At 47.0% G+C, this 24,606-nt stretch overlaps 2 protein-coding genes and 1 pseudogene across 5 annotated transcripts; 2 read left to right on the forward strand and 1 right to left on the reverse strand.

The window, feature by feature from the left end:
- The first annotated feature begins 870 nt into the window (after positions 1 to 870).
- On the forward strand, positions 871 to 9,508 carry LOC123160618 (ABC transporter A family member 8). Of its 3 annotated transcripts, XM_044578433.1 has the most exons (18): positions 871 to 1,064; positions 1,953 to 2,310; positions 2,511 to 2,587; positions 2,677 to 2,821; positions 3,013 to 3,132; positions 3,225 to 3,352; positions 3,798 to 3,962; positions 4,108 to 4,270; positions 4,354 to 4,479; positions 4,578 to 4,661; positions 4,883 to 5,244; positions 5,759 to 5,959; positions 6,075 to 6,184; positions 6,293 to 6,377; positions 8,345 to 8,473; positions 8,556 to 8,661; positions 8,772 to 8,860; positions 8,973 to 9,508. In XM_044578433.1, the coding sequence occupies exons 1-18, from the start codon at positions 942 to 944 to the stop codon at positions 9,270 to 9,272; spliced, it is 2,871 nt and encodes a 956-aa protein (XP_044434368.1). In that variant the 5' UTR covers positions 871 to 941; the 3' UTR covers positions 9,273 to 9,508. The 3 variants fall into 3 exon arrangements, with proteins under 3 accessions (XP_044434368.1, XP_044434369.1, XP_044434367.1); XM_044578434.1 differs by lacking the exon at positions 8,345 to 8,473; XM_044578432.1 differs by lacking the exons at positions 8,345 to 8,473; positions 8,556 to 8,661; positions 8,772 to 8,860; positions 8,973 to 9,508 and adding an exon at positions 6,520 to 8,026.
- A 660-nt stretch (positions 9,509 to 10,168) lies between these two features.
- Positions 10,169 to 13,771, forward strand: LOC123157407 (protein RMD5 homolog). Of its 2 annotated transcripts, XM_044575683.1 has the most exons (3): positions 10,176 to 10,417; positions 12,395 to 12,529; positions 12,600 to 13,771. In XM_044575683.1, the coding sequence occupies exon 3, from the start codon at positions 12,623 to 12,625 to the stop codon at positions 13,577 to 13,579; it is 957 nt and encodes a 318-aa protein (XP_044431618.1). In that variant the 5' UTR covers positions 10,176 to 10,417; positions 12,395 to 12,529; positions 12,600 to 12,622; the 3' UTR covers positions 13,580 to 13,771. The 2 variants fall into 2 exon arrangements, with proteins under 2 accessions (XP_044431617.1, XP_044431618.1); XM_044575682.1 differs by having other exon boundaries at positions 10,169 to 10,417; positions 12,395 to 13,771.
- A 1,279-nt stretch (positions 13,772 to 15,050) lies between these two features.
- LOC123160734 (uncharacterized) lies at positions 15,051 to 16,862 on the reverse strand (annotated as a pseudogene).
- Between the last annotated feature and the right edge of the window lie 7,744 nt (positions 16,863 to 24,606).

Below are 24,606 nucleotides of genomic sequence, written 5' to 3' on the forward strand. Positions count from 1 at the left end.
TACCAAAGCATAGGGCAAATATATCTTCATATATATGGACTTCATCCTTGATTCTGTCCAATATCCTTGAGGCACTATCTTCATATATATATATATATATATATATATATATATATATATATATATATATATATATATATATATATATATATATATATATATATATATGGACTTCATCCTTGATTCCGTCCAATATCTTTGAGGCACTATCTTCATATATATAGACTTCATCCTTAATTCCGTCCAATATCCTTGAGGCACTATCTATGGACAAAACCTTCAAATATATCTCACTGAAAACATTACTCCATAGAGATTGGCATTTAATTACCAAAACCACACTTAGGGGCTACATGCCCTTTCACTTGAGATTGGGGTCCTCGCCCGGACCCTCTGGACTGTTCGCAATAAGCTTGTGATTCAGCGCACTCCTCTTCGACGGGCTATTGACGCTCTTTTCAAACTTTCGGGTTTCTTACAGCTTTGGCGGCCGCTTAGCCGCCCCCTGGACCGCGACGCCATCTCAGGCTTCATCGCCGACCTCCGCTCGATGGCCGTCCGCATGTCGCCGCCGCCCCCGCCCCCACCGCCGGAACCAGACTAGGCGCTATCTTCGTCCGGCGTGTTCTGTTTTTTATTTTTTTCTGGGCTTGTTGAGCCGTGCCCTTAGCAGAACCTATGTACTTTGTTGTGAGACTTGGGTGTGTGTGGACTTGACTCTATATGTATGCTCTTTGACGCTTTGCTTTATTTATAAAGCGAGGCGAAAGTCTTTTTTGTAAAATCTAAAATAGTCTATTGTGGCGGCAAGAATCTCTCGAGCGGTTACCCTATAAATCCCCTTCTAAACGGCCAAGAACTCCTGCCCCTTTCTCTTCCACCTTCAGACCAGTCAAAAGAAAGAGAGAAGACAGAGAAAACCCAAGAACTGTCGCCGCGAGATGGAGCCCTTGTCGGGCGCCGCCGCCGCCGCCGCCGCGGCTGCTGGTGGCGGTGGTGCATCAAGGCCACCGAGCTTCGCCTCGCAGACCAATGCCCTCCTGCGCAAGAATCTCATCTTCCAGGTCCAACCCATGCCCATTCTGCAGTTTTGTAGATTCTTTTGGGGGTTAGTAGTATGGAACCCTTGGATGGGGTTTCCTGGTTCTTTAATTAGCAATGATTGGATTAGGTGGGTGGTGATCTGCTGTACAGCTGCAAGATGGATGTAGAAATTCAGGCTTATTTGCTACTCCCTCCGTCCCATAATATAATATACAGTTTTGCTAGAACTCATCTAGATGAGATATAATTTGGTTTCATTAACCTTTTATAGCCATTGGATGTAATGCTATAAGATGCGTGTGAGCTATGAATGTCACCTTCCTTGGTGATGTTTGCCACAATCTTCCGCTACTGCGGCCAAAGTTTGGCCCATTTGTGGGAACTCATGGGTGGAGTGACATGTACTCACCGTAGTTTTGTTATTGTTGTTGTTGAGCTTTTGGCGATGACTGGTCAATTATCCTGCTAGCTTGATAACAGAAAGGTGTAATATTTTGATGCAAATCGAGAACGACGTCATTGTCAAGTTGTCAATACTGCTCATTGGATAATACAATTTGTGAAAGCCACAACCATTATAATGGTGCACGTGGTAATTCTAGTCAGTATTTATTTCACATAATTATTTTTCTTACTAACCGGCACTTATAAAGAACAAGAAACCATCCTTTTTTATTTTATATATTTAAATTTGTTTAAAAGAGACTTTTTTTTGTTATTAGGGCTATCAAATGTTTCAAGTTTATTGGTGCTGTATTATTTCTTGTTAAACAGTGTTAATATTTCTAGGTTTCTCCATTTTTTTAGAAATTTTATAGGTTTTTGATTGTCTGACATTAGTTTCATAATTACATACTGTCTGTTTGGGTTGTGCTAAGAGTTGCAAACCATGATTGATAACCTTGCAGAAGCGCAACAGGAAGGCAACCATTCGGCTAATCATAGTTCCGATATACCTCTGTGTATTACTCAGTGTCCTGCAACGAGTCATCAACAATTTATTGGATAAACCGAAATACAAGTGTGGATGCATGTGTGTTGATGTGAATGGCACAGGTCCTTGCCAAAATGTGTGTGGCATTCAGTACTCTACATTGGACCAGGCTGGCAGTTGCCCTATACCAAATCCTCCTGAGTGGCCTGCTCTCTTGCAAGTACCCCACCTCGAGTATCGTGCCACCCAGGATTCCTCTGAATCATGCAGAAAGTCACAATCCTGCCCGGCCGCCATACCGTTCACGGGGGCAAATGAAACTCTATCTACTAGTAAGTAATCTGTATCATATAACTATTTTAATCCCCACAAATCTTCTTAAGCTATTGTGCTGAGAAGTGAAGTGTGTTCTTTGTACCGGAATTTCTTTGTTTCCAGTAACAGCGGAAAGAAGGGTGATAGATAAGTCTGCTAATATATAGCGCATTCACCATATTCCTCTAACCATCAACTCTGCTTGTTTGTTTGACAGCTGTCATGCAGAACATGTTCACAGACTCGCCACTTTCAAATCTTTCTGATAATGCGAGCATATCTGGTATTCTCCTGGTAAGTTAAAATAACCATACAATTGCTTGCATGTATGTTTATTTACAGAACATCTTGGTGAGACTTGCTTTCTTATCATGTAATTCCAGGGGACAGATATGCCAGGTACTTCTACGGGCTTCATCGAACCTGCTTTTATTTCGGATGTACCCATTTATGTTCTTCAGTCGGAATGCAAGTCCAGGAATTCAGTTACACTCCGCACTACCATTGATGCTATTAATGTTCAGAAAGGTAAAGTTCGTATATATTCCTACGTCTGTTTCTGTGTGGAATAGTCTAGCATAATCATTCCCATTATTCTTTTTTTCATAAGAACCATCAAATTCTATGCATTCCCATGATGATGTTCCGACATTATCAATTATGCGCCTCGTTTGGTTTGAAAGGATTTCATATCTGAACTTCTGTATTTCATTTTGCAGAGATAAAATGTGTTCAAGGTCTACCTTTGTGGCGGAATAGTTCAAGAACAATCAATGAGGAGACCTTTAAGGGTTACCGGAAAGAAAAAATAGGGAAAGGAATTAGTGAAGTTGCAATGGGTATGACATCCTTCTCTATGGATAAAGTGCTGTTGTTTCCTTATATGCGGGCATCAATGCACCAGTAACACTAACTATTTCTGTTGTTATAGCTTATGATTTCCAAGACTCAAACGAGAAGCGTTTCAATGTGCTTGCATTGTATAACTCGACTTATCAGAATATCTCTTATGTTCCAATGCCATTCGGACTTCTGCGTGTTTCACGTTCACTGAATGCGGTGGGTGCCGTGTACTTCACTGATAACAGCATTGACCTCTTACTATTAATTTTGTTGTCCCAACATGCTGAAAGTTATTTTGTCTGTCATTTACTGTTCTAAACTCTGAACCACTTTATGTTACCATAATAAATTCACAACAAGATCCATGGTAACATGCAATATGGCGTGAGAGAGGATAAAATTGCTGGATATATATATTTACCTTCTTCTGCTACTAATATGTCACTGAATAACACTTTCTGCATCCTTTTTACATTTAACTTTCCTACCTTTAAGAAAAATGTTGAATCATCAAAATTGTTTCTAATTCATTACAGTAATTTCATATTTTCCAAAAAGATACTACTCTTCTTTTAACTTGGCTATGTTGCTCTTTTATCAATGCAGTTTGGAAGTTATACAACTCATTCCCATATTAACATATTGCTTGACATGTGTGTAGGTCTCAAATGCCTATCTCCAATTCCTACAAGGTCAAGGTTCAGGCATAAAAATGTTGCTTGAGTTTACAAAAGAAATGCCAAAGCAAGCGACTCGTCTGACGATTGATTTTTCTTCTCTTATTGGTCCTCTCTTTTTCGAATGGGTTGTTGCGTTGCTTTTCCCGGTAAATGGTACCAGAATTGACAACATTTTTGCTGTTACAAATAGGAACTGGATTGGATATAACAGCATTTCTAGAATACAGTAAAAGTTACCAGAGTAAACCGTTGCATGATTGCAATGCTTGAACCTCTTAAGTTCTAATGCAGGTTATGTTGACATACCTTGTATATGAGAAGCAACATAAGCTCCGAACAATGATGAAAATGCACGGGCTTGGAAATGGCCCTTACTGGATTATCTACTACGCATACTTCCTTATCTTGTCTACGGTGTATCTTGTGCTATTTGTCATTTTTGGAGCCCTTATAGGTATCAAAGCTATCCAACCACAGTTATCATAAAAACAATAGCAGTTATCAAGCCATTTATATAAATCAGTTGTTACTTTGCAGGTCTAAATTTTTTCAAGACGAATGACTATGGTATCCAGTTTGTTTTCTTCTTCAGTTTCATTAACTTGCAGATTGTATTATCTTTCCTAGCTGCAACATTCTTTTCGAAGGTTAATACTGCTCAAGGTATAAATCATTTTACCATTTTATCTCCGCATTTATTACCTATTGCTCAGTGCTGCAAGGTATGTGATGTTTGTTGCTTCTTATCTTCTTTGTACCAGCAATTGCATATCTGTACATATTTGGATCAGGGTTAATGGCAGGATCTCTTATTCGGAATTTTCTTGAAGGTGGAAAATTTCCAAGTAAGTTCACGATCATTTTAAGAAAAATTTCAAGTTTTTACCTATTCAAAGTTAACATTAACTTTGTTTAATAGAATTAATTACAGTTTTAAGTTTAACCATGCCATAGCAAGTAAATGTCTTTTTTTTGTTCTGATGAACATATACCATCCATTTTGAGGCCAACCTTACGCCCTTGCCTATTCCGGTTTCACAATCATTTTCCTCTTGTGTTATTGCAGGACACTGGATTACAGTTCTGGAGATAATACCTGCATTTTCTTTATATAGAGGATTATGTGGGCTTAGCCAATATGCTATTAGGGCTTCAGAAACGGGAAATCCTGGCATGCGATGGAGTGATCTAAATGACCATACAAATGGAATGAGGGATGTGATGATCATTATTATTGTTGAGTGGTTGGTTTTGCTTCCTGTTGCATATTATTTTGACTATGCTGCTTCAGTTGGAAACAGCTCTGGCCTCCTTTCCATCATCAAATGTCTCCTAAGAAAGAACACCACTTGGAGAAGGATAGCTGTTAACGAAGTTGCCGACAATGATGTTCATGTGGAAATGGAGAAGTTAGACATTATTAAAGAGGTAAGTTACTATTTTACGGTTCATCACTCCTGCAGACAATTGAAATTTTCACCTCCCAGCATTGTTTTATGTGTAGTTTGAATATTTGAAAACTACCTGTAAGGCTCCATTATTTTATTTACTTAACTACTCCCTCCGTTCCTAAATATTTGTCTTTTTGGAGATTTCAAATGGACTACCGCATGCGGATGTATATAGACATATTTTAGAGTGTAGATTCACTCATTTTGCTCCGTATGTAGTCACTTGTTGAAATCTCTAGAAAGACAAATATTTAGGAACGCAGGGAGTACATAATTACCTATGTCCCAAGAAACCTTTGTTGTCATTGTTAACTAAAACTAGATGATACCCCGCACGTTGTTGCAGGAATGTTTTGCAACATATTTCAATGATATTTGATTATACAGAACATGAATATTTGAAGTAATGATATGAGAACTAAAATTGAAAGTCGGCATCACCTGTTCCTTGATTATGTGCTGACATATTACTTTGGTATGGCGAATCACAGAGGGAGACTGTTGATCAAGTACTACAGCAGCGGAACAGTGGCTACGCTGTTGTCTGTGACGATCTCAAGAAAGTATATCATGGAAAGGATGGTAACCCTGATAAGTATGCTGTTCGAGGTCTATCACTTGCTTTGCCGTACGGAGAGTGTTTGGGCATTCTTGGTCCTAATGGAGCTGGCAAGAGCTCTTTTATTAGCATGGTTCGTCACCCTTAATCGGTATCCTTTTCAAAGTTCCGAGTTGAGTACTATCAATGGGTAGATGTGATGTTTTAATCCTATTGTGGTATTCATCCTTCTTGCTGATGCCTGACAGATGATTGGGTTTTCAAAGCCAACATCAGGGAATGCATTTGTACAGGATTTCAGCATACATACTGACATGGAAAACATATACAACAGCATGGGGGTTTGTCCACAGATTGAGTAGGATACACACTTCTTTGTTTCAAGAGATTCTCAGTAATTTTGATTAAGCTCATGATAAACGTCTTCTGATTCTCACATTATGTTGTCTCTATTTTTGGGATGCAGTATGCTATGGGAGATGCTGACTGGCAGAGAACATCTCCAGTTTTATGGTCGACTGAAGAGCCTCACTGGTTCTGCTTTGGACCTTGTAAGTTATAACAGTTCACTAATCACAGTGCATTAGCATAATCTCTAAGGTGAATCCAATATATGTTCTAGAAGGAAAACCGGTGTACTATCTTTGGATTCACCTTGTAAGAAATGTAACGGTATCTTTTTGTTCTATGGAGTTACAAAGGCCGGTGCCACCACTACTCCCTGCTGAACAATTTCGTGAACGAACCAGTTCCCCGAGCCCCGTGTCGCTCCCCGCGAGCGGCCCGGGCGCTAACCCTAGCCGCCGGGCACCGCCGCCACCCATCCCCCCCTCCTCCCCCGCTGCCGCCGGCGAGCGCCGCCCGGGCAAAGCCCGTGTGGTGTCGGCGGCGGCGGGCTCTTCCACTCCCGCTTGCGAGGTGGGCTGCGCGGGGCAGCTGCGCCAAGCGGACGAGGCAGGCGCGAGGCGCTGCGGCGTGTGGCTGTGCGCGGGCCGGCGCTGCTCGGCACGCCATGGTCGCGGCATGGGAGCCGTGGGCGCTCGAGGTCTCCAGCCCACGCGGCTCTGGCGTCGAGGGCGCGCGTTGTGGCGGGCTTGGCTGCGCTGGGAGGCGCCGTGCTCGCGCGCCGGGGATCCGGATCTGGCGCCTGGATGCCACGCCGTGGCTCTGGCGGCCCGGATCTGGTGTGCCCGCGGGGCCCCGCGGCTGGCGGCTTGCCTGCGGCTCGGATCCATGGCGGTGGCCATGGCTGGTGGCACGCGGCGCAGCTTGGCGGCGAGCGGCGCCGGCGTGGACAGGTGGACCAATTCCCTGGCCATGTGGATGGCGGGGAGGTGGTGGGCTTCGGCTGCGGCGGCGGTTCCTCGCTGGATGTTGGTGGCCATGGTGATGTTTGTCCTCGACCCCGATCTACTCCGATCTGCAGCGGATCCGGCCCTTGGTGGCTTCGGTCACCGTTCTTGGTGCTGGCCTTGCAGATCCGGTGGCTGGAAGGGTTCTGGGGGAATCTCTTGGCCGGCGTGGCGGCCACTCCGATGGCAGTGCCTTTGGGTGTTGCTTCCCTCGTTGGAGGCTTCGGAGAGGACCTCCTTCCTTCCACCCCTCCCAGGAGCTCAGGTGAAAACCTCAGAACCTTCGGTTCCAAGCGACGACGACACCACGGTGCCGTGCTCCTTACTGAAGGCGTTGCTCGGGGGCTGCTTAAGTGGCGGTGGAAGTGGCGGCGGTTCGGTGTCGACACATGCATTCTGGTCAGCTTCATCTTGGAGGTTGCGGCGACGTAGGCGACGCTCGTCTGGTGGAGCTACTGCCGATGGTCGAGGCATAGTCGGTAGTCTGCGCCATCAGGTTCGGGGTGCTCAGGGGGAAACCCCAGATCTGGGTCTTCCGGATCGGATGATGATAGCGTTCTATCGCTTACCCTTCTGGGGGCATCGTTTTGGAGCAAGTGCTGGCTGGAGGGATGGTGGAGCGGCGTTTCATCTCACACTTTGATGGCGGCGGAGATTGATGGCATGGCGCTGTGGAGACTTGGCGTCCGATGTGCGGAGATGGGCTCGCGCAGGAGGAGGTTGCTGTCTGGCGTCATGGTGACGTCGATGGCTGAGTGGCCAGACAAGGTAGAAGCCTCAATATGATCTGAAGACCTGTGGAAGATGGCGACGACGACACACGAGTGCGTCTGACCGGATTGTGCCCCAGATCCGGTATGTGGCTCGGCTGGGGCCTCCGAATGAGTTTCGGCTTCCGGCTTTTGATGTTAGGCTTAGGTGAGTGGTTTGGGTAGTGGCCCAGCTAGCACCCCTTCATCATTTTGGATAGGAGTAGCGGCATATGTTGCGAAGATGGTGGATTCAGGCACATTGTTGTAATACTTTGTAAGATCCTCGAGAATAATCAATAAAGTGGCCGTATGCATCTCCCAGATGCAGAGGCTGGGAGTCATCCTCCTTTTCTAAAAAAAAAAAGTTACAAAGAAACATGAAAAAAGACTTACTGAAATGAAAATGATTTCTAGGCTGTTGAAGAATCTTTAAGAAGTGTAAATTTACTTCTTGGTGGTGCTGCTGACAAGCAAGTCAGGAAGTACAGTGGTGGCATGAAGAGGCGTCTTAGCGTGGCCATCTCGCTGATTGGAGATGCTAAAGTATAGCTTTCGACGTCGTCTTTATTTTCTTCAGTCACCGGTTGATCCATGCTTTGCTTATGCTTTTATAAATGCGTCTCAGGTAGTGTACATGGACGAGCCCAGCACTGGACTGGATCCAGCTTCCAGGAAGAGTCTCTGGACTGCTGTGAAGCAAGCAAAGCAAGATAGAGCAATCATTCTTACGAGTAACCTTCCACCTATAACCATTCCTTCGCTTGCGCTTGGCCTTATATAGTTTCCTCTTACCATGGTAGCCATCAAACCACTGATCCTCTTTGGCATCTTTGCATTGCAGCCCATTCCATGGAAGAAGCCGAAGTTCTCTGCGATCGGTTGTGTATCATGGTAGATGGCAGGCTCCAGTGCATAGGAAGGCCTAAAGAGGTATAGATGATCAATTGATCATATATTTATATATAACTGCCCCTCCTCCATAATGGAAGTTCAGCTGTGACACTGTTGTTTACATTAAGCACTTGGAACTTTATAATCGCAGCTCATAGCTAGATATGGAGGTTATTATGTGCTGACGATGACGACATCCTCGGAGTTCGAGCGCGAGGTTGAGGATTTGGTGCTGAAGCTCTCGCCGGACGCGAGGAAGGTGTATCATTTGTCAGGAACACAGAAATACGAGCTGTCGAAGCAACAAGTTAGGATTGCAGATGTTTTCATGGCCGTGGAGAATCTCAAGAGGAGAGTGGAAGTGCAAGCATGGGGCCTCGCGGACACCACCATGGAAGATGTGTTCGTGAAGGTCGCCACAGGGGCGCAGTCAAGCGACGAACTCTCTTAGCCCGGCGCAAAGGTCCTTTGTAGAAATTCATTTTTGTGGAGCCAATGCTCTGCTCATCCTGTATGTTAGAAATTCTTTTCCGTATGATGATCATTATGTTGCAGATGTGTATATTTAGTTTTTTTTAAAAGGGTGTATATTTAGGTGTACGGTCAGAAAAGTGTACCTAGCTAACACTCAACACCTTATATTCTTAATGTAATACTACTACATGATTTTTTTTCCTTTTATTTGAAGATCATTGTCCCTCTTGTTGTGCTGTTGCTTTCATGCGTACTACAGGTACGTAGCTTATGCTTGGGGCTGACATTATTGCTGCATCTGCCATTGTCTAATCATTAGATAACTAAAGTAATGGCAAGCAATTATTGGCTCCTGTGTAAGATACTCTCTGGGATGAAATTACTTTTTGTGCACTTGAGCTTTTAGCGAGATGGACCTCACTCGTAATAAGGCTGGTCATAGTGAAGAGTAACTTAGACTAGTAACATACACATGTTACTAGTCTATGTTACTACCTTCATAGTGGGTAGTGTCATAGGTGTGGTAACATAGTTGCTTTTATTTATTACTTTGTAGACTCATTATGCATTGGAAACCGCTATGTGATGGTAACATATTATGTTACTCTATTTGCCTCTCTCCTCATTAACTACTTGCCACATCACCAATTTTGCTTATGTGGCATCTATATTACTACCTATGTTACTTCCACTATGACCAGCCTAAGCAACAGAACCTGGCTTTCATCAGAACCGAGAATCTTCCTGTCATTGTCCTCGGGGGCAGGAAAATACCTCATGATAATATTAGCTTGTCTTCTTTCGAATGAAAAATCTGTGCCGTCCAATCCAATCCCCAGGCACGCTGGCTGGAGATCCATCTCCACGGTAGGACTTTTCCTGGACGCCGTCCCGTCCAGTGCCTTCTCTTCTCTCCTCTTCCTCCCTCTCCCAGCCCCCCGACGGGCCTACCCAACGCCCCAATGCGGCACTAAGCAAAATCTCCCCCACAGAACGCCACCGCCGTGCCGCCACCGCCGACGCCTCTCCCCGCGCATCGCCGCCGCCGCCACCGCCGTCCCCGCTCCGCCGCCTCCCTGCCGTCCCCGCCCCGTTGCGCAATCCCGGAGATTGGATTTTCAGGTACGACCCTTCTTCCACCATCCATCCAGCTGATCGGTAGAACCCACCGAGCTTTCACTAATTTTTGAGCTGTGCCCGCGCAACATCTGGATCCGCCCCTGCAATTATCTCGTTTCGTCGGCGACGAACCCTAGCATGCTTGCTTGGGTAGGTTGCTCTGATATCCCACCCTGCTTGTCGCGGAATTGTTTGCTGCCTCTAGCAGCAGCTTGGTTTTGTAAATTCTTTTGGGGATTCAACTGAACCCCCATGCTCCAAGCTAGGTCCCTGTCTCGGACCGAACGAGGTTGCTTTCTTGCGCGCACAGGCAAGCTCGCGAAGCCCGCTGATTGCGTGTCGTAGCTTGACTCACGGATCACTATTCTGTAGCGAGGGCGCCACTTGCCACCAACCTTTATATGCCGTATGCGTACATTTGTGTGCTCTCTTTGTGGATAGCGTGCTGAAGGAAGGAATCTGAATCGAGTCTTTAGTGGGATTGGAAAGTGAAGTGGCTTTGGTATTGATTCTGTTTTCTCGCGATATGAATCTGCTTTATGAATCAGGCTTGCACGCCCAGTTGGATTTGATGGATGGGATTACCGTATCGTGTTCAACACTAGATAACTTGTTAAGTAAATTACTTCCTCAATGCCCATTTAGGAGCATGACAGTAAGGCTGTGACTATGATAGACTTTCCTGTGGCTCACATGACTACTGTTTGCGCTCTTCTTGCCGTGGCCTCTGTTCGTTTATGGTCCATTTCTCAGCTCGACGTGAAGAATGGTTTTCTTAATGGTGATCTGCTTGAGGTGGTGCCATGTAGCCTCCACCACCACCAGGGTATTTTATTCCCAAGGGCATGGTTTGTCGTCTTTTTTTCTCCCTTTGTGGGCATATTTATTTTGGTGGTCTAAGGTCTGTGTGCACTTATTTTATTTGATGCTCGGTGTTCAGCTGAGTTGTGTAGTGAAGTTTTACTGCTCAGGAGCTTGTAATAATCCATTGGCTGTGAGGCAGAGAGAAATAAAATTCTTCCTTTATCGGTAAAAAAATGTGTTTGCCCTCGCAGTGGAGCTGGGAGCTGGGTTGAGACGAACTCCCAACTCCTTGCCTTGGCCTTGAACAACCCAGCCATGGACTTCTCGATACATGTGGTAGAGTTGGATGACCTGAAGGTCCAGATACACACTTGATTCTCCATCTGCAAAGTTCAAGCATGTCGTCGTGAAGCAAATAGTGCTGCTCATGACTTGGTCAAGCTAGGCTTCCTGTGTAACACTGGTGAAGTTCTTTTATGGGACTATGATGTACCAGCACAGGTTGCTGACCATGTAAAGGGTGATATGCCCAACCCACTTGGTAATAAAGCTCGCTTTACCCGTAAAAAAAGTGTGTTTGCAGCCATGCCTGGCATCTTAACAAATTGATTTCATGGAACCCACTGGCGTATTGTAGCCAACATAGGTATGAAGTTTTGAATGGTGATTCATTGTGAATTTTTTTGCTGGTTGCCCTGAGGTGCTAACCCAGCCATTCTTAGTGTTTGTGAACTGTGAGAACAGGGTTAGGATGATAACATGGTGTTGCCTTCTATTTATTTACTCTAGTGCTGCAGCTTCAGGAGAATGTGTGATCAATTTAGCAACATATTCTGTAGGTGTCGTTTCAGAATAGTACTATGTGTCTTGCCAATGGGTTCCTAAGATACTGCTAGTATTTGGCCAACATTTTACACTTTTAGTGTGGTGTAGCATGAGTGAGATAAAATTGAATGTTAGATACTGTCTTCAATGTTCTAGTGATGCTGATTGTGTTGCTTGTATCTTGTTGATCATCGTAGATTTATTTACAATATTGATGTTTGGAACCTATGCTTTAACTTCTGTGTTCTGATTTATCAGATGTTAGACAGAGAGCCTTTTTTTTCTTTGCTTCATGGTGGTTCTCTGAACAAATTATTTATTTATATGTGATTTTTTGACTTGGACATGCAGTGCCACTTAGTTGGGTGTTCTACAATGGAGCTTGACAGTCTAAGAGAGGCCTTTGACCGAGTTGTTGAAAAACGTGTGTTATCTTCTACCAAAGTTCAGGAAGCTATTGATCAGATAGTGGATGAAGTTAAGCAGGTAATATCCAAGATGCAGATGATGGATACAGATTCCATGGACAGTTGTGACCATTCACCCATCCTTGCAGAATTGAAGGCCAAGCTGAACGAAATGGTGCCACTGAACCAACTCGAAGGCTGTCAAAAGGAATTGAATGTTGCACTGAGCAAATATCTCAAGGTTCTCGAGAAGTCTTTTAGTACAGATATATCAAAGGCATATAGAAATGTGGATTTTGAGGCCAGCACAGTAAACAACATAATAGCGAATCATTTCTATCGCCAGGGCCTCTTTGATCTTGGAGACTCCTTTGTCCATGAGTGCGGTGGATCAGACGAGACTTACCTGAAATTACCATTTCAGGAGATGTATGGAATACTTGAAGCGATGAAAGGAAGAAACCTTGAGCCTGCACTCACTTGGGCTGCCAATAACCATGATAAGCTGTTGCAGAATAGCTCAATGCTCGAGTTGAGGCTCCATTCTCTTCAGTTTGTTGAGATACTCACCAAAGGAAGCAGAGATAATGCTTTACAATATGCAAGGACTCACTTGGTGTCCTTTGCCTCCGTGCACAAGGCAGAGATCCAGAAGCTAATGGCTTGCCTGATCTGGGCTGACCGGCTTGAACAGTCCCCGTATGCCGAGTTTGTGTCATTGGCGCACTGGGAGAAGCTAGCCGAGGAGCTAATCCATCAGTTCTGCAGCCTCTTAGGTCAGTCTAGCGATAGCCCACTGAGTGTAGCCATATCAGCTGGTTTTCAAGGGCTACCAACCTTGTTGAAGCTAACCACGGTAATGGCTGCCAAGAAGCAGGAGTGGCAGACCATGAAGCAGCTTCCAGTACCCATAGACATTGGACCAGAGTTTCAGTACCACTCAGTCTTCGTTTGCCCGGTGCTCAGGGAGCAGTCGAGCGACGAGAACCCTCCGATGCTGATGCCCTGTGGACACGCCGTATCAAAGCAGTCAATCACGAAGCTATCAAAGAGCAGCTCCAGACCTTTCAAGTGCCCTTACTGCCCCTCGGAGGCAGTAGCTTCGCAGTGCAAGCAGCTTCATTTTTAAATGTTTCATTTTTCCCAGATCAAATTCTGTTTATACAAGTCCCTTCTTCGTGTTTCTATTTCACCTATCCAGTAACTTTGCCTGTATTATAATCTTGTATCCTTATTTAAACCTGGATGTTCATCTGTACAGTAGCAAATTCCACTGTTAAAAATTATCTCTTGGTACAAAATACGAAAATAAGTTTCACTACTGGCTTAGGCCCAGTCCTTTTGCCAAAAGCTGGGTAGGGGTTGGATTCTGGGAGAATCCCCAGATTCTGACAAAAGAACTGTGCTTTAGTCTGTCGTTGGAATCCTGTATGTTCATGTTATATTGGTCATAAAGTCATGTAGGTTGGTAAACACGTTTTTGTGCCAGATTTTGTTTAGTCATGTACTTACTAAATATTCCTTTCGTATCTTTTTGCAAGCTAAAACAGCTTGCAAAACAATCTTATATCATGGGACGGAGGGAGTACAAAATAATTGTCGCTGAAACCATGTTAATCATGTATGCAAGACATTCTAAAATTCCCTAATCATGTATGCAAGACATTCTAAAATTCCCTACGAGGTTTAGGTAAATCTAATTGACTTGTCCTTTAGTAAAAACGACTTTTCTGTGGAGACATTTGTAGTAGGTCCTAGGAAGACGCATGGTTGGGATTAACACCTTTATCCATGTAGTATCCGCGACTCTATCATATTGTGCAGTGGAAAGCTGTCTCTATTTTCTCTGTGATGGGTTAGATTATGTTGAATTTTGCTTTACGACGGGTGGGTCAGGTTTTGTGGAATGTTGCTTTCCAGAGACCGCTGATCGATGCAAATAAATAGATTGGTTAAACCTTGTTTAAAGGCTAATGATGATCAATCTTTCATATAAATTGGACACATTCCTTTGGAAGTTAACTAGTTCATGTGCATTCATAGTCAAATCCATGCACACGGACCTTATCAATGATGGAAAAATTTCCACCACAAGTATATGTTGCACTAATTACTACTTCTATGGGCGATCCGTCCATGTAATCTTTAATCTACCTAAATCCACTAGTAGTACGGATATGTTCGAAATCCGACTAGTTGAGGTGCATCCCAATTGAAGTCTCAAATTCATACGAGAGTTTTGTGCTTTACTTTGGATCAACCGCAATGATTGTTGGATCCATACATTGTCGCTAGTACTTCGCAAGCAGGAGGGATGGACGTCCACGACCTTTGGATGCAACCGAGAGAGAGAGGGTGTTCAACAAATATGGTTGACGCCTTGACAGTCTATTACTAAGGATATATGTGATGCTTGAGGCCTTAATAAAAAGTTGTGTGCAAGCAGTCCAAGGGCTTCAAATAAAATTATTTGACATGGACTATTTTTCAGCTTGAGACTTGAGTGGGTATGTTTTGTGAGCATGAACTTTGTTAACAGGGAGATCATATCCTTTTCGCGAAAATTCTCAAATAACAGACACTAGTATATAAGGTTTAGAATTCTGTTCAAAATCATGGACCTAATACAAGTATGATTTATGCAAAAAAACTACAAATCTCTAACTTCGATTGCGTTAGAACTAAGAAGATATTCTAGCTAGCTACGAAACTACCACTGCATTTTTCTTTCCCTAGTAACAGAACGCTTTCTTCCTCCTGGACCTAAACACCTTACGTGACAAAAGTACTAGTCTAGTAGAGATAACGAGGCGATGATGCAGCTGACAGCAGCTCGCTGGTGCTGGTGCTGGTGTCAGAGTGCTGGAACGCCTCGGCCTGCCAATGCGCCGCCGTGTAGTTGCTCTCCAGACTGGTGAAGTTGTCGCCGACGTCCATGCCCATGCCCATGGGGTACCCGTACCCAGATGGTAGTGTGTTGACGTAGTCGCCGCCGGTGGCGACCTCGGCGGAGTAGTGCTCAGGCGCCAGAGTGCCGTCGGCGAAGCCAGGGTAGTACCCACGTGGCATGGCTGCGTCGCGCACCTCGTCGGTGTGCCACATGGTAAGATCTAAGATCAGGCCAGTTGTAAGTTGTAACCAGCGTTGCCGAAGCCCGGCGCGAGCATCTGGCCGCCGCCGCCCGAGCAGTCGTAGCCAGCATTGGCGAAGCCGCGCGCGAGCATCCCGTCGCCGCCGCTCGAGTAGTTGCAGCCAGCATTAGCGGGGCCCAGCGTGAGCATCCCGTCGCCGCCGCCCGAGTAGTTGCAGCCAGCATTGGCGGGGCCCAGCGTGAGCATCCCGTCGCCGCCGCCCGAGTAGTCGTACTTGTAGCCAGCATCGGCGAAGTCCGGAGCGAGCATCCGGTCGCCGCAGCCCGAGTAGTTGTAGTCAGCATTGGCGAGGCCCGGCGCGATCATCCCATCACAGCCGCCCGAGTAGTTGTCGCCAGCGCACCCTGGTTGCATCTGGAAGCCATGTCCCCCTGGGAATCGCTCGGGTAGGCCGTCGTTGTTGCCGCCGTCGTACGGCACCATCTGCAGCTGCTGGAAGTCGGCGGCGTCGGCCATGTCCACGGGGTAGCCTCCGGCTCAGGGCACGCCGCCACCGTGCCCGAGCTGATGCGGCATGACGGCGTCGTCGGAAGAGTCCGGCGCGACCTGCTGATCGAGCGGGCCGTGGCCGCGGCCATCAGGCAAGCCCAGCGCCTCCATCCTGTCTCCCGTGGCCTGCAGCGCCGCGTCGATGGCCTGGAGCAGCTCCCGCGCGTCGTCCAGGGTCATGTCGTTGAGCGCCTCGTCCCAGTCCGGGAGCGCGGCGGGGCCCTGGCGAGCTTGGCCCTCCGCTTGCCCAGCTCCGTCTCGAGGTAGGCCCGGTGCGTGTGCCCCGCGCGGGCCTCCGGCGGGACGGCGCGTCGGTACCTCTCGAGCACGCCCTCCTCCGACTCCCACACGAGCGGCGGAGCCCCGGCGCCGGTGCAGACGAGCCCGACCGGAACCCCGCAGAGCGTGGCCAGCTCCGACGCCTTCTTCTTGAGCCCCGCGGCCCCCTTGGCGTGCTTCCTGGCGCGCTCCCCCGCGTTCCCGACGAGCCTCATGGCGACCTTGCCGCGCGCCATCGCCGGATGCGGTGCTCCACTATCCTCCTCTGCTCCTCCGGTGAGATCAGATCAGACGCCCTTGGCTTGGCTTGGCTAGCTCCTTGCCGCTCTCCGGCGAGGCGGCTGGTATATATATATATAGGTACGTACGTAACGCCGGGGGCGGGGGCGGGGGTGGACGCGGACTCTCCCGGACGCGGCGGCTGCCTACCATCATTGCCTACCTAGTGGCTAGGCGGCAGTAGGCCTATTAAGCTCTGTAATTGGGCATTAGTCCAGCTTAGCGCCAAACAAATGACGCTGCTGGCCGCTGGCCGCGGATTAAAACGTGCCTCGGACCGTGATTAGCCGGAAAAGGAAGGTGATTAAAACGTAGCGTGGCAGAGCAAACCGTTCCGAAACGGCGGGGTGGGATTTGGATTTGGTGAATCCGGTTTCGATCTGGCGCAATCAATGCGCCATCATCCAGGAGGGTTTCCGATTCCAGCACGGCGGGCGCGTCCCCCGACCCGGATGCCGCTACCCTGTCACGACCGAGCTCGTCCAGAAGACTCATGCAAGATTCAGTTAACATACGGCCAACATGATCCATCGCGGGAAGATCCAACGGCTCTCTTCGCTCGCCTGTTACCGAACCGTTACTTTACCGCGCTGTAGCATTTCACCGTTGTCGTTACTGATGTTTTCTACTTGTTGCCAGCTGAGCTATATAGGATAACATATACACGTATCAGTACTAGCTCTTACGATATTAAAGAAATCCCCTAGGCGACTAGGGCTCCACATATCCCCTTGCGGCGCTCCGCTAGGGTTCCACATATATCACATCTACACCGAAAATTCTCGCGTACGTATTGATCGAGTCGATTTGTGCATGATCTCAGATAGTTCTTGGTTGCTCTTGACGGATTGCATGGCAGAAAGAAGGACTGGAAAGGCGCCGGAGGGCGTCGCGTCGGGGAGCGGGGGTGGGCGAGATACGCCCGGATCAGAAGCAAATCTAGAAAACAGGTTTTCAAGGCTGAACCTCCATGGGGAGGAGGAAGAGGAGTTGGATCTGTCGGGAGAGATTGAAGGATTAATAGAAGGAACTCGATGGATCGCCATCTTTAGGGTTTATACGACTAAACCCTTTAATCATGTTGCTTTGTATAAGGCGATGAGAAACGCCTGGGCGCCTGCGCAGGGAGTGGTCTTCAAGGATAAGAAACCAAACATCTTCCTCGCCCAATTCCTTTGTTTGGGTGACTGGAATCGCGTCATGAACGGTGGCCCATGGTTGTTCCAAAACGCTGCTGTGGTTTTGGAAGAATATGATGGTCTGTCGAACGTTGATGAGTATAAGCTCGATCATATTGCTGTGTGGACACGAATTATTGGCATACCGGATGGGCTCATGAAGAAAACATAGATTGCTGAGAAAATAGCTAGAAAAGTGGGACCCCCCCCCCTATCAAAGTCATTGTCAATGAGGGACGTATAAATCCAGCTAAATATTTGAGAGCTCGAGTTCACATAATGCTGGATACCCCCATTGTTCGTTTTGTTCCGTTGACATTGAAGGAGAGTAAAAGGTACCCTATTGAATATGAAAAGCTTCCTGATTTCTGTGACTTTTGTGGACTGATTGGACACCCTGTTATTGAGTGTGGGGATGGTATCCACAAGCCAGAGGACTGCGAGTGGGGGGACTGGCTCCTGGTGAACTATGATGACCCCTCTGGTGGATCCGGCAGTGGCAGGGGAAGGACAAACATGGGAAGGCCTAGGGGGAGAGATGGGGGGGGTTGAAAGAGAACGAGCAGATCCGGAGGATCCAAACCCCAAAGGACAGAATGACATGGAGCTAGACAGGAGGATGAAAAACCAGGGGGCTGTTGTTCCGCTGGCAAAAAAGAGACTTATTGGACATGATGGTGCAGTGATACAACATGGAGGGAGGGAGGTTTTGACTCCACCGCCAGGTTTTGTAAATGATAAATCGGTCTGCTGGAATCTGGAAGAAGTGAAAAGGTGGATAAGAGCCAGATGAGTACACCAGAGAAGATCCATGATCCAAAGAGACTGAGGGCGAACTCAACTGCTGCTAACCCACAAACTGATGTATCGGCGACACCCATCGAGGGTGATCGCCGGGTGCAATGAGGATCATTAGCTAGAACTGTCGGGGCATCTTAGGTGCTCCGACAGTTCTGTCGCTCCTGGATATCCAGAGGTGGCATAAACCCGATGTGTTTTTTCTGTCTGAAACACACTTGGATGATGAAAAGGCAGAAGCGTTGATGAGAAGGCTTGGCATGGATGAAAAAAATAGTGGTACCAAGTCCGGATGGAAGAAAGGGTGGGCTCTTGATGGTTTGGAAGAAGGAGGTCAGGATCTACTCCCAAACCACCACTCTTGCAGGAATTGATGTGAATGTCCATGAGACAAATGGTAACATATGGAGGCCAATAGGAATTTATGGAGAACCTAGTTGGGAGCATAAGGACTGTACCTATCAGTATATTCGAGATCTACATGCACACTCAAGGCTACCATGGGTTATCATTGGTGACTTCAATGAAATTTTACTGTCTTCTGAAAAGGAGGGAGGGGTGCCACGACACCAGTCTCGATTGGTAGCGTTCCAGGACGCTCTTTCCGACTGCTCCTTGGAAGACATGGGGTATGTTGGCGACAAGTTCACTTGGTTTAGAGGTGGACTAAAGGAACGCTTGGACAGGGCCGTTACAAACACTGAATGGATGGGTATGCACCCATATGCAGGTTTGTGTAACCTGGAGATGGGGAAATCTGATCATAGACCCATCTTGCTAGACACTGCATATCTTTCGGGAGTTGTGGAGAACAGGTCCAAGTTCAAGCAGGAGTTTGAGGCCAGATGGCTAGAAGAGGAAACTGTCGAAGAAGTTGTGAGGACAGCTTGGCAAAAGGCTGTGCAGCGAGGCTTGCACCCATCTGTGAAAGGAAAAATTGATTCAGTACACCGTGACCTGCATGAATGGGATAGAAAGACTCTGAAAGGGCCTAGGGCCCGACTCAATAAAGCTCAGAAGGATTTGGAGACACTAATACAGGCACCATATACAGAGGAGGGTAGGGCAAAGCAAAAAGAACTTTCTGTCCTCATTGAAAATCTACTGGACCAAGAGGAAATTTTTTGGGCTCAGCGTGGTAGAGTTAGATGGCTTCGGAGAGGCGATCGTAACACACAGTACTTTAACCAATTTGCCTCAGCAAGGAGGAGGAGAAATATGATAAAAAAACTCTGTAATAATAATAATGGGTGGACTGAGGGGAATGATAACCTCAGTCCACTGATTCGTGATTATTTTGATGGTCTCTTTCATTCTGATGGTGTGGATTGTGATCGACAATTGTTGCAGGCAGTTAAAACACGCGTAACTCCGGAGATGAACAGCTTGTTAACTACTCGATACACTCGAGAAGAAGACAAAAAAGCACTATTTCAAATTGGAGATATGAAGGCACCTGGGCCGGATGGGTTACATGCAGTCTTCTACAAGAGATTTTGGCACATTTTAGGGGATACAAATGAGGAAAGTACCAGCGGGATGGAATCACACAAATATTGTGTTAATACCAAAGGTAGATAGTCTAGAGGTAATTACACAGTTCAGGCCAATAAGTTTATGCAATGTGGTATATAAGATCATCTCCAAAATGCATGCAAACAGGTTAAAGAAATTACTTCCTGAGATCATATCCCCCACACAGAGTGCGTTTGTGTCTGGTAGACTGATAACAGATAATGTGCTAATTGCGTATGAATGCTTTCATGCAATAAAGAAGAAAACCCATGGCTCTAATGGGTACTGTGCAGTTAAACTAGACATGATGAAAGCATATGATCGTGTGGAGTGGAGTTTCCTGGAGCAAATGATGTTAAAACTTGGCTTTGATCCGGGTTGGATTGAGATGATAATGGAGTATGTTTCCTCAGTAAGTTATAAAATAAGGTTTAATGGTGCAGAAACGGAAAAGATAATACCCACTAGAGGTTTAAGGCAAGGAGACCCCTTGTCCCCTTACTTATTTCTGCTTTGCTCCGAAGGATTATCGAGCATGTTGGCTCATGAGGAAGAGGTGGGTGGTCTGGAAGGTATCACAGTCTATCGTAATGCACCATCCATCTCCCACCTTCTTTTTGCAGATGATTCCCTAGTTCTTATGTAGGCAAATGTGCAGAATGCAAATGCTTTAAAGAGGATCTTGGATGTATATTGTGCAAGCTCTGGACATCTTGCAAGTACGGCAAAATCAAGTGCTTTTTTCAGCCCCAATACAAATGTTGCTGTCAGGGAAGATGTGTGCAGAAACCTTGACATATTAACAGAAGCTCTTTCTGACAAATACCTCGGTCTTCCTACAGTTGTAGGTGTTGACAGAAGTGATTGTTTTTAGCATTTGATTGACCGAATTGTTCAGAGAATTAAAGGGTGGAAGGAAAAGGTACTTTCAGTCCAAGGAAAGGGAATTTTGTTGAAAGCAGTGGCCCAATCAATCCCCTCATATGCTATGTCAGTTTTTAAACTGCCAAAAGGAATCTGCGAATCAATAACAGATGAAATGGAAGGCTTCTGGTGGGGGGATAGTGAGGAGAAGAAACGGATGCACTGGTTTGCATGGTGGAATTTTTGCATGCCAAAGAGGAAAGGAGGACTGGGGTTTAGAGACCTTCACAGTTTTAATCTTGCTTTACTAGTAAAACAGTGTTGGCGTCTGATCCAGAATCCAGAATCTTTGTGTGCTCGAGTTCTCAGTGCTAAATACTATCTAGATGGACATATATTGAATGCAGGGCCGAAGAAGGGATCCTCCTTTACTTGGCAGAGTATTGTTGCTGGGATTCAAACGTTCAAACGAGGATGTATTTGGAGAGTGGGTACGGGATCACATATAAACATTTGGCAAGATCCTTGGGTACCAACAAGTGAGTCCCGAAAAATCATAACACCGCCGGGATCCACTATGTTGACAACAGTGGAAGAGCTAATTGATCCACATACATGACAGTGGGATGAGGTGTTGATCCGTGATGTATTTTGGCCGGTTGATGTGTACAGAATCCTACAAATACCTCTCAGAGTACATATCATGGACGATTTTGTCTCATGGCATTATAACTGGACCGGAAACTTTTCAGTTAGGTCGGCTTACCACCCATAATTTAAACACCAATTTGGGCAACAGATGGACCTGTCTTACCCATAAGGGAGTCGAGAACAAGACATATGGAAGCATGTTTGGGCTCTTCGAGTGCCGGGGAAGGTCAAACACTTTGTGTGGAAGGTTATCCGAGGAGTTCTGCCATGTTTTGGAACTCTTGCAGGGCATCATATACGAGTCTCAGGGCAGTGCCCTGTCTGTCAGGTTGGATATGAAGACACGCAACACTGTCTTTTCAAATGTGCTCGAGACCTGGAGATTTGGGACAAACTTGGATTAAAATGGAGATTCAATACACAGCTCTCCAGGACAGGTCGGGCTCATTCACGATGAGCACTCTAATGTATAAGGATGAAAATACGGAGGGCCTACTGATGGCAGAACTAATGGTAGTGGCTAGCTGGTATATATGGTGGCAAAGGAGACATACAATAAAGGAGATAAATACACCACCACTGGATCAAACAACAGTTTCAATCCGAGTCCTTGCCACAATGTTTTTCTGTTCACTTGCTGTCGGTGTCAAAACCGGCGGATCTCGGGTAGGGGGTCCCGAACTGTGCGTCTAGGCGGATGGTAACAGGAGACAAGGGACACGATGTTTTACCCAGGTTCGGGCCCTCTTGATGGAGGTAAAACCCTACGTCCTGCTTGATTAATATTGATGATGTGTGTTACAAGAGTGGATCTACCACGGGATCAAGGAGGCTAAACCCTAGAAGCTAGCCTATGGTATGATTGTTTTTCGTCCTATGGACTACAGCCATCCGATTTATATAGACACCGGAGAGGTCTAGGGTTACATAGAGTCGGTTACAAAGGTAGGAGATCTACATATCCGTATCGCCAAGCTTGCCTTCCACGCCAAGGAAAGTCCCATCCGGACACGGGACGAAGTCTTCAATCTTGTATCTTCATAGTCTTGGAGTCCGGCTGATGATGATAGTTCGGCTATCCGGACACCCCCTAGTCCGGAACTCCCTCAGTAGCCCCTGAACCAGGCTTCAATGACGACGAGTCCGGCGCGCATATTGTCTTCGGCATTGCAAGGCGGGTTCCTCCTCCGAATAATTTATAGAAGATTGTGAACACCAGGATAGTGTCCGACTCTGCAAAACTAAATTCCACATACCACCGTAGAGAGAATAATATTACACAAGATCAATCTGCTGACGTATTCTGTGGCGTGACGTCACACCACTTCCAAGCCTTTACTCGAATTGTTTTTATTGTTCCACCCAGCGCGTTTAGTGAGGCGGTTTCCTTGGCACGTCTTGTCAGAGGAGAGATTGTGTTCCCCTTATTCCGGGATTCCCATCAATACGGACGTGGGTAACCCAACCGCGCCATCGATTGTGACGCTTGGGAGATAAGCGAGTTTTACCAGGCCGGTGGGGACACATGTTTTTGTCCGCCCATATAAGGGGATAAAGATCCAACCCTTTTACCTGCGCCTTCTTCCTCCTTGGCTTATCCATATCCGTGAACTCGAGCTCCAACGCCCAAGTCCGCACTTCTCTCCTCAACCTTCTCCAACTATGTCCGGAGCGGGAGGCAAGTGGATGGCCTCCTCCATCACGGAGGGGCAGATCCAGAAGCTGCGCGACGCCGGATATTTGTCCAGCGACATCGCGCATCGGCTCCCCGACGAGGGAGAGATCATCCCCACCCCCAGGCCCCATGAGAGGGTAGTATTTCTTCCCCATTTCCTCCGCGGACTGGGCTTCCCACTTCATCCCTTCGTCCGGGGGCTCATGTTCTACTACGGCCTAGATTTCCATGATTTGGCCCCAAATTTTATCCTCAACATCTTGGTGTTTATCGTCGTGTGTGAGGCCTTCCTCTGCATCCAGCCCCACTTCGGCTTGTGGCTCAAGACCTTCAGTGTCAAGCCAAAGGTTGTGAAGGGCAGCCAAGCGGAGTGCGGAGGCGCCATGGTGGGCAGGATGTCCCACGTTACATGGCTGGAGGGCACTTTCGTGGAAACCATCAAGGGGTGGCAATCGGGGTGGTTCTACATCACTGAGCCGCGTGACGCCAATTGGGCAGCGGCCCCCGAATTCAGATCCAGCATCCCTACACGGCTCACCTCCTGGAAAGAGAGTGGCCTGATCTGGGGGGATTCAGAGGAGCTGACCGGACTCCAAGCCTGTATCCAGAAGCTGGTGGACAAGAAGCTCAAGCTTGTCAACGTAGTCCAGGTCATGCTCATCCGCCAGATTCTCCCGTGCCAACAACGGGGTTTCAACATGTGGGAGTTCGATCCGGCACAGCACCAGACCCTGAGCGGGCTCTTCGACACTACGTACGAAGATGTCTGGAAGGTGCTGTTCAAGGGCGCCGAGGCTCCCGCATCCGCTACCGAAGATCGCGGATTCCGCTCGCAGCGTCCATCTGATGAGGTAAGCGATTTTTCCACTTGTTTTCCATAGTTTGACTCTATGCGGGATCTAAACTCCCTTTACCTTTGACAGGACTGGCTGGCGAAGGCCGAACGGACTATCTGTCCGGCCCCATTGCCAGAGGACCCAGCGGACGCCCGCCTAACGGGGCTGCTGGCTCCGGCACCCCACGTGGTGCCGGAGAAGAAGGCCAAGAAGAAGGCCACGGGGACTCGGAAGAGTTCCCGTTTTCAGGTGCTATCGGATGATGAATCCGAGGCCGACTCCTCCCACCAAGGCGAGGAGGAGAAGAAGAAAGCCTCTCCCCCAGCGGGGGGAGGGAAGAAAAGGAAGGCCTCCCCAACAAGGGAGGCCGAAGGGTCCAAGAAGGGAAAAACTCTTCCCCCAGACCGCTCCGCCAACGCCAGTGACGACGACAAGGACTG

The sequence above is a fragment of the Triticum aestivum genome, chromosome 7B (assembly GCF_018294505.1).
Source record: "Triticum aestivum cultivar Chinese Spring chromosome 7B, IWGSC CS RefSeq v2.1, whole genome shotgun sequence".
NCBI classification, from domain to species: Eukaryota; Viridiplantae; Streptophyta; class Magnoliopsida; order Poales; family Poaceae; genus Triticum; species Triticum aestivum.

What these genes read in the sequence shown, in the direction of transcription:
- LOC123157407 (XM_044575682.1), top strand. Translation starts at nt 12,419, where the DNA reads ATGGAGCTTGACAGTCTAAGAGAGGCCTTTGACCGAGTTGTTGAAAAA.
- LOC123160618 (XM_044578432.1), top strand. Translation starts at nt 942, where the DNA reads ATGGAGCCCTTGTCGGGCGCCGCCGCCGCCGCCGCCGCGGCTGCTGGT. An exon ending in AAATGAAACTCTATCTACTA is followed by an intron (nt 2,311 to 2,510) that starts GTAAGTAATCTG and finishes TTTGTTTGACAG; the next exon opens with CTGTCATGCAGAACATGTTC. An exon ending in GAAGGTTAATACTGCTCAAG is followed by an intron (nt 4,480 to 4,577) that starts GTATAAATCATT and finishes TCTTTGTACCAG; the next exon opens with CAATTGCATATCTGTACATA.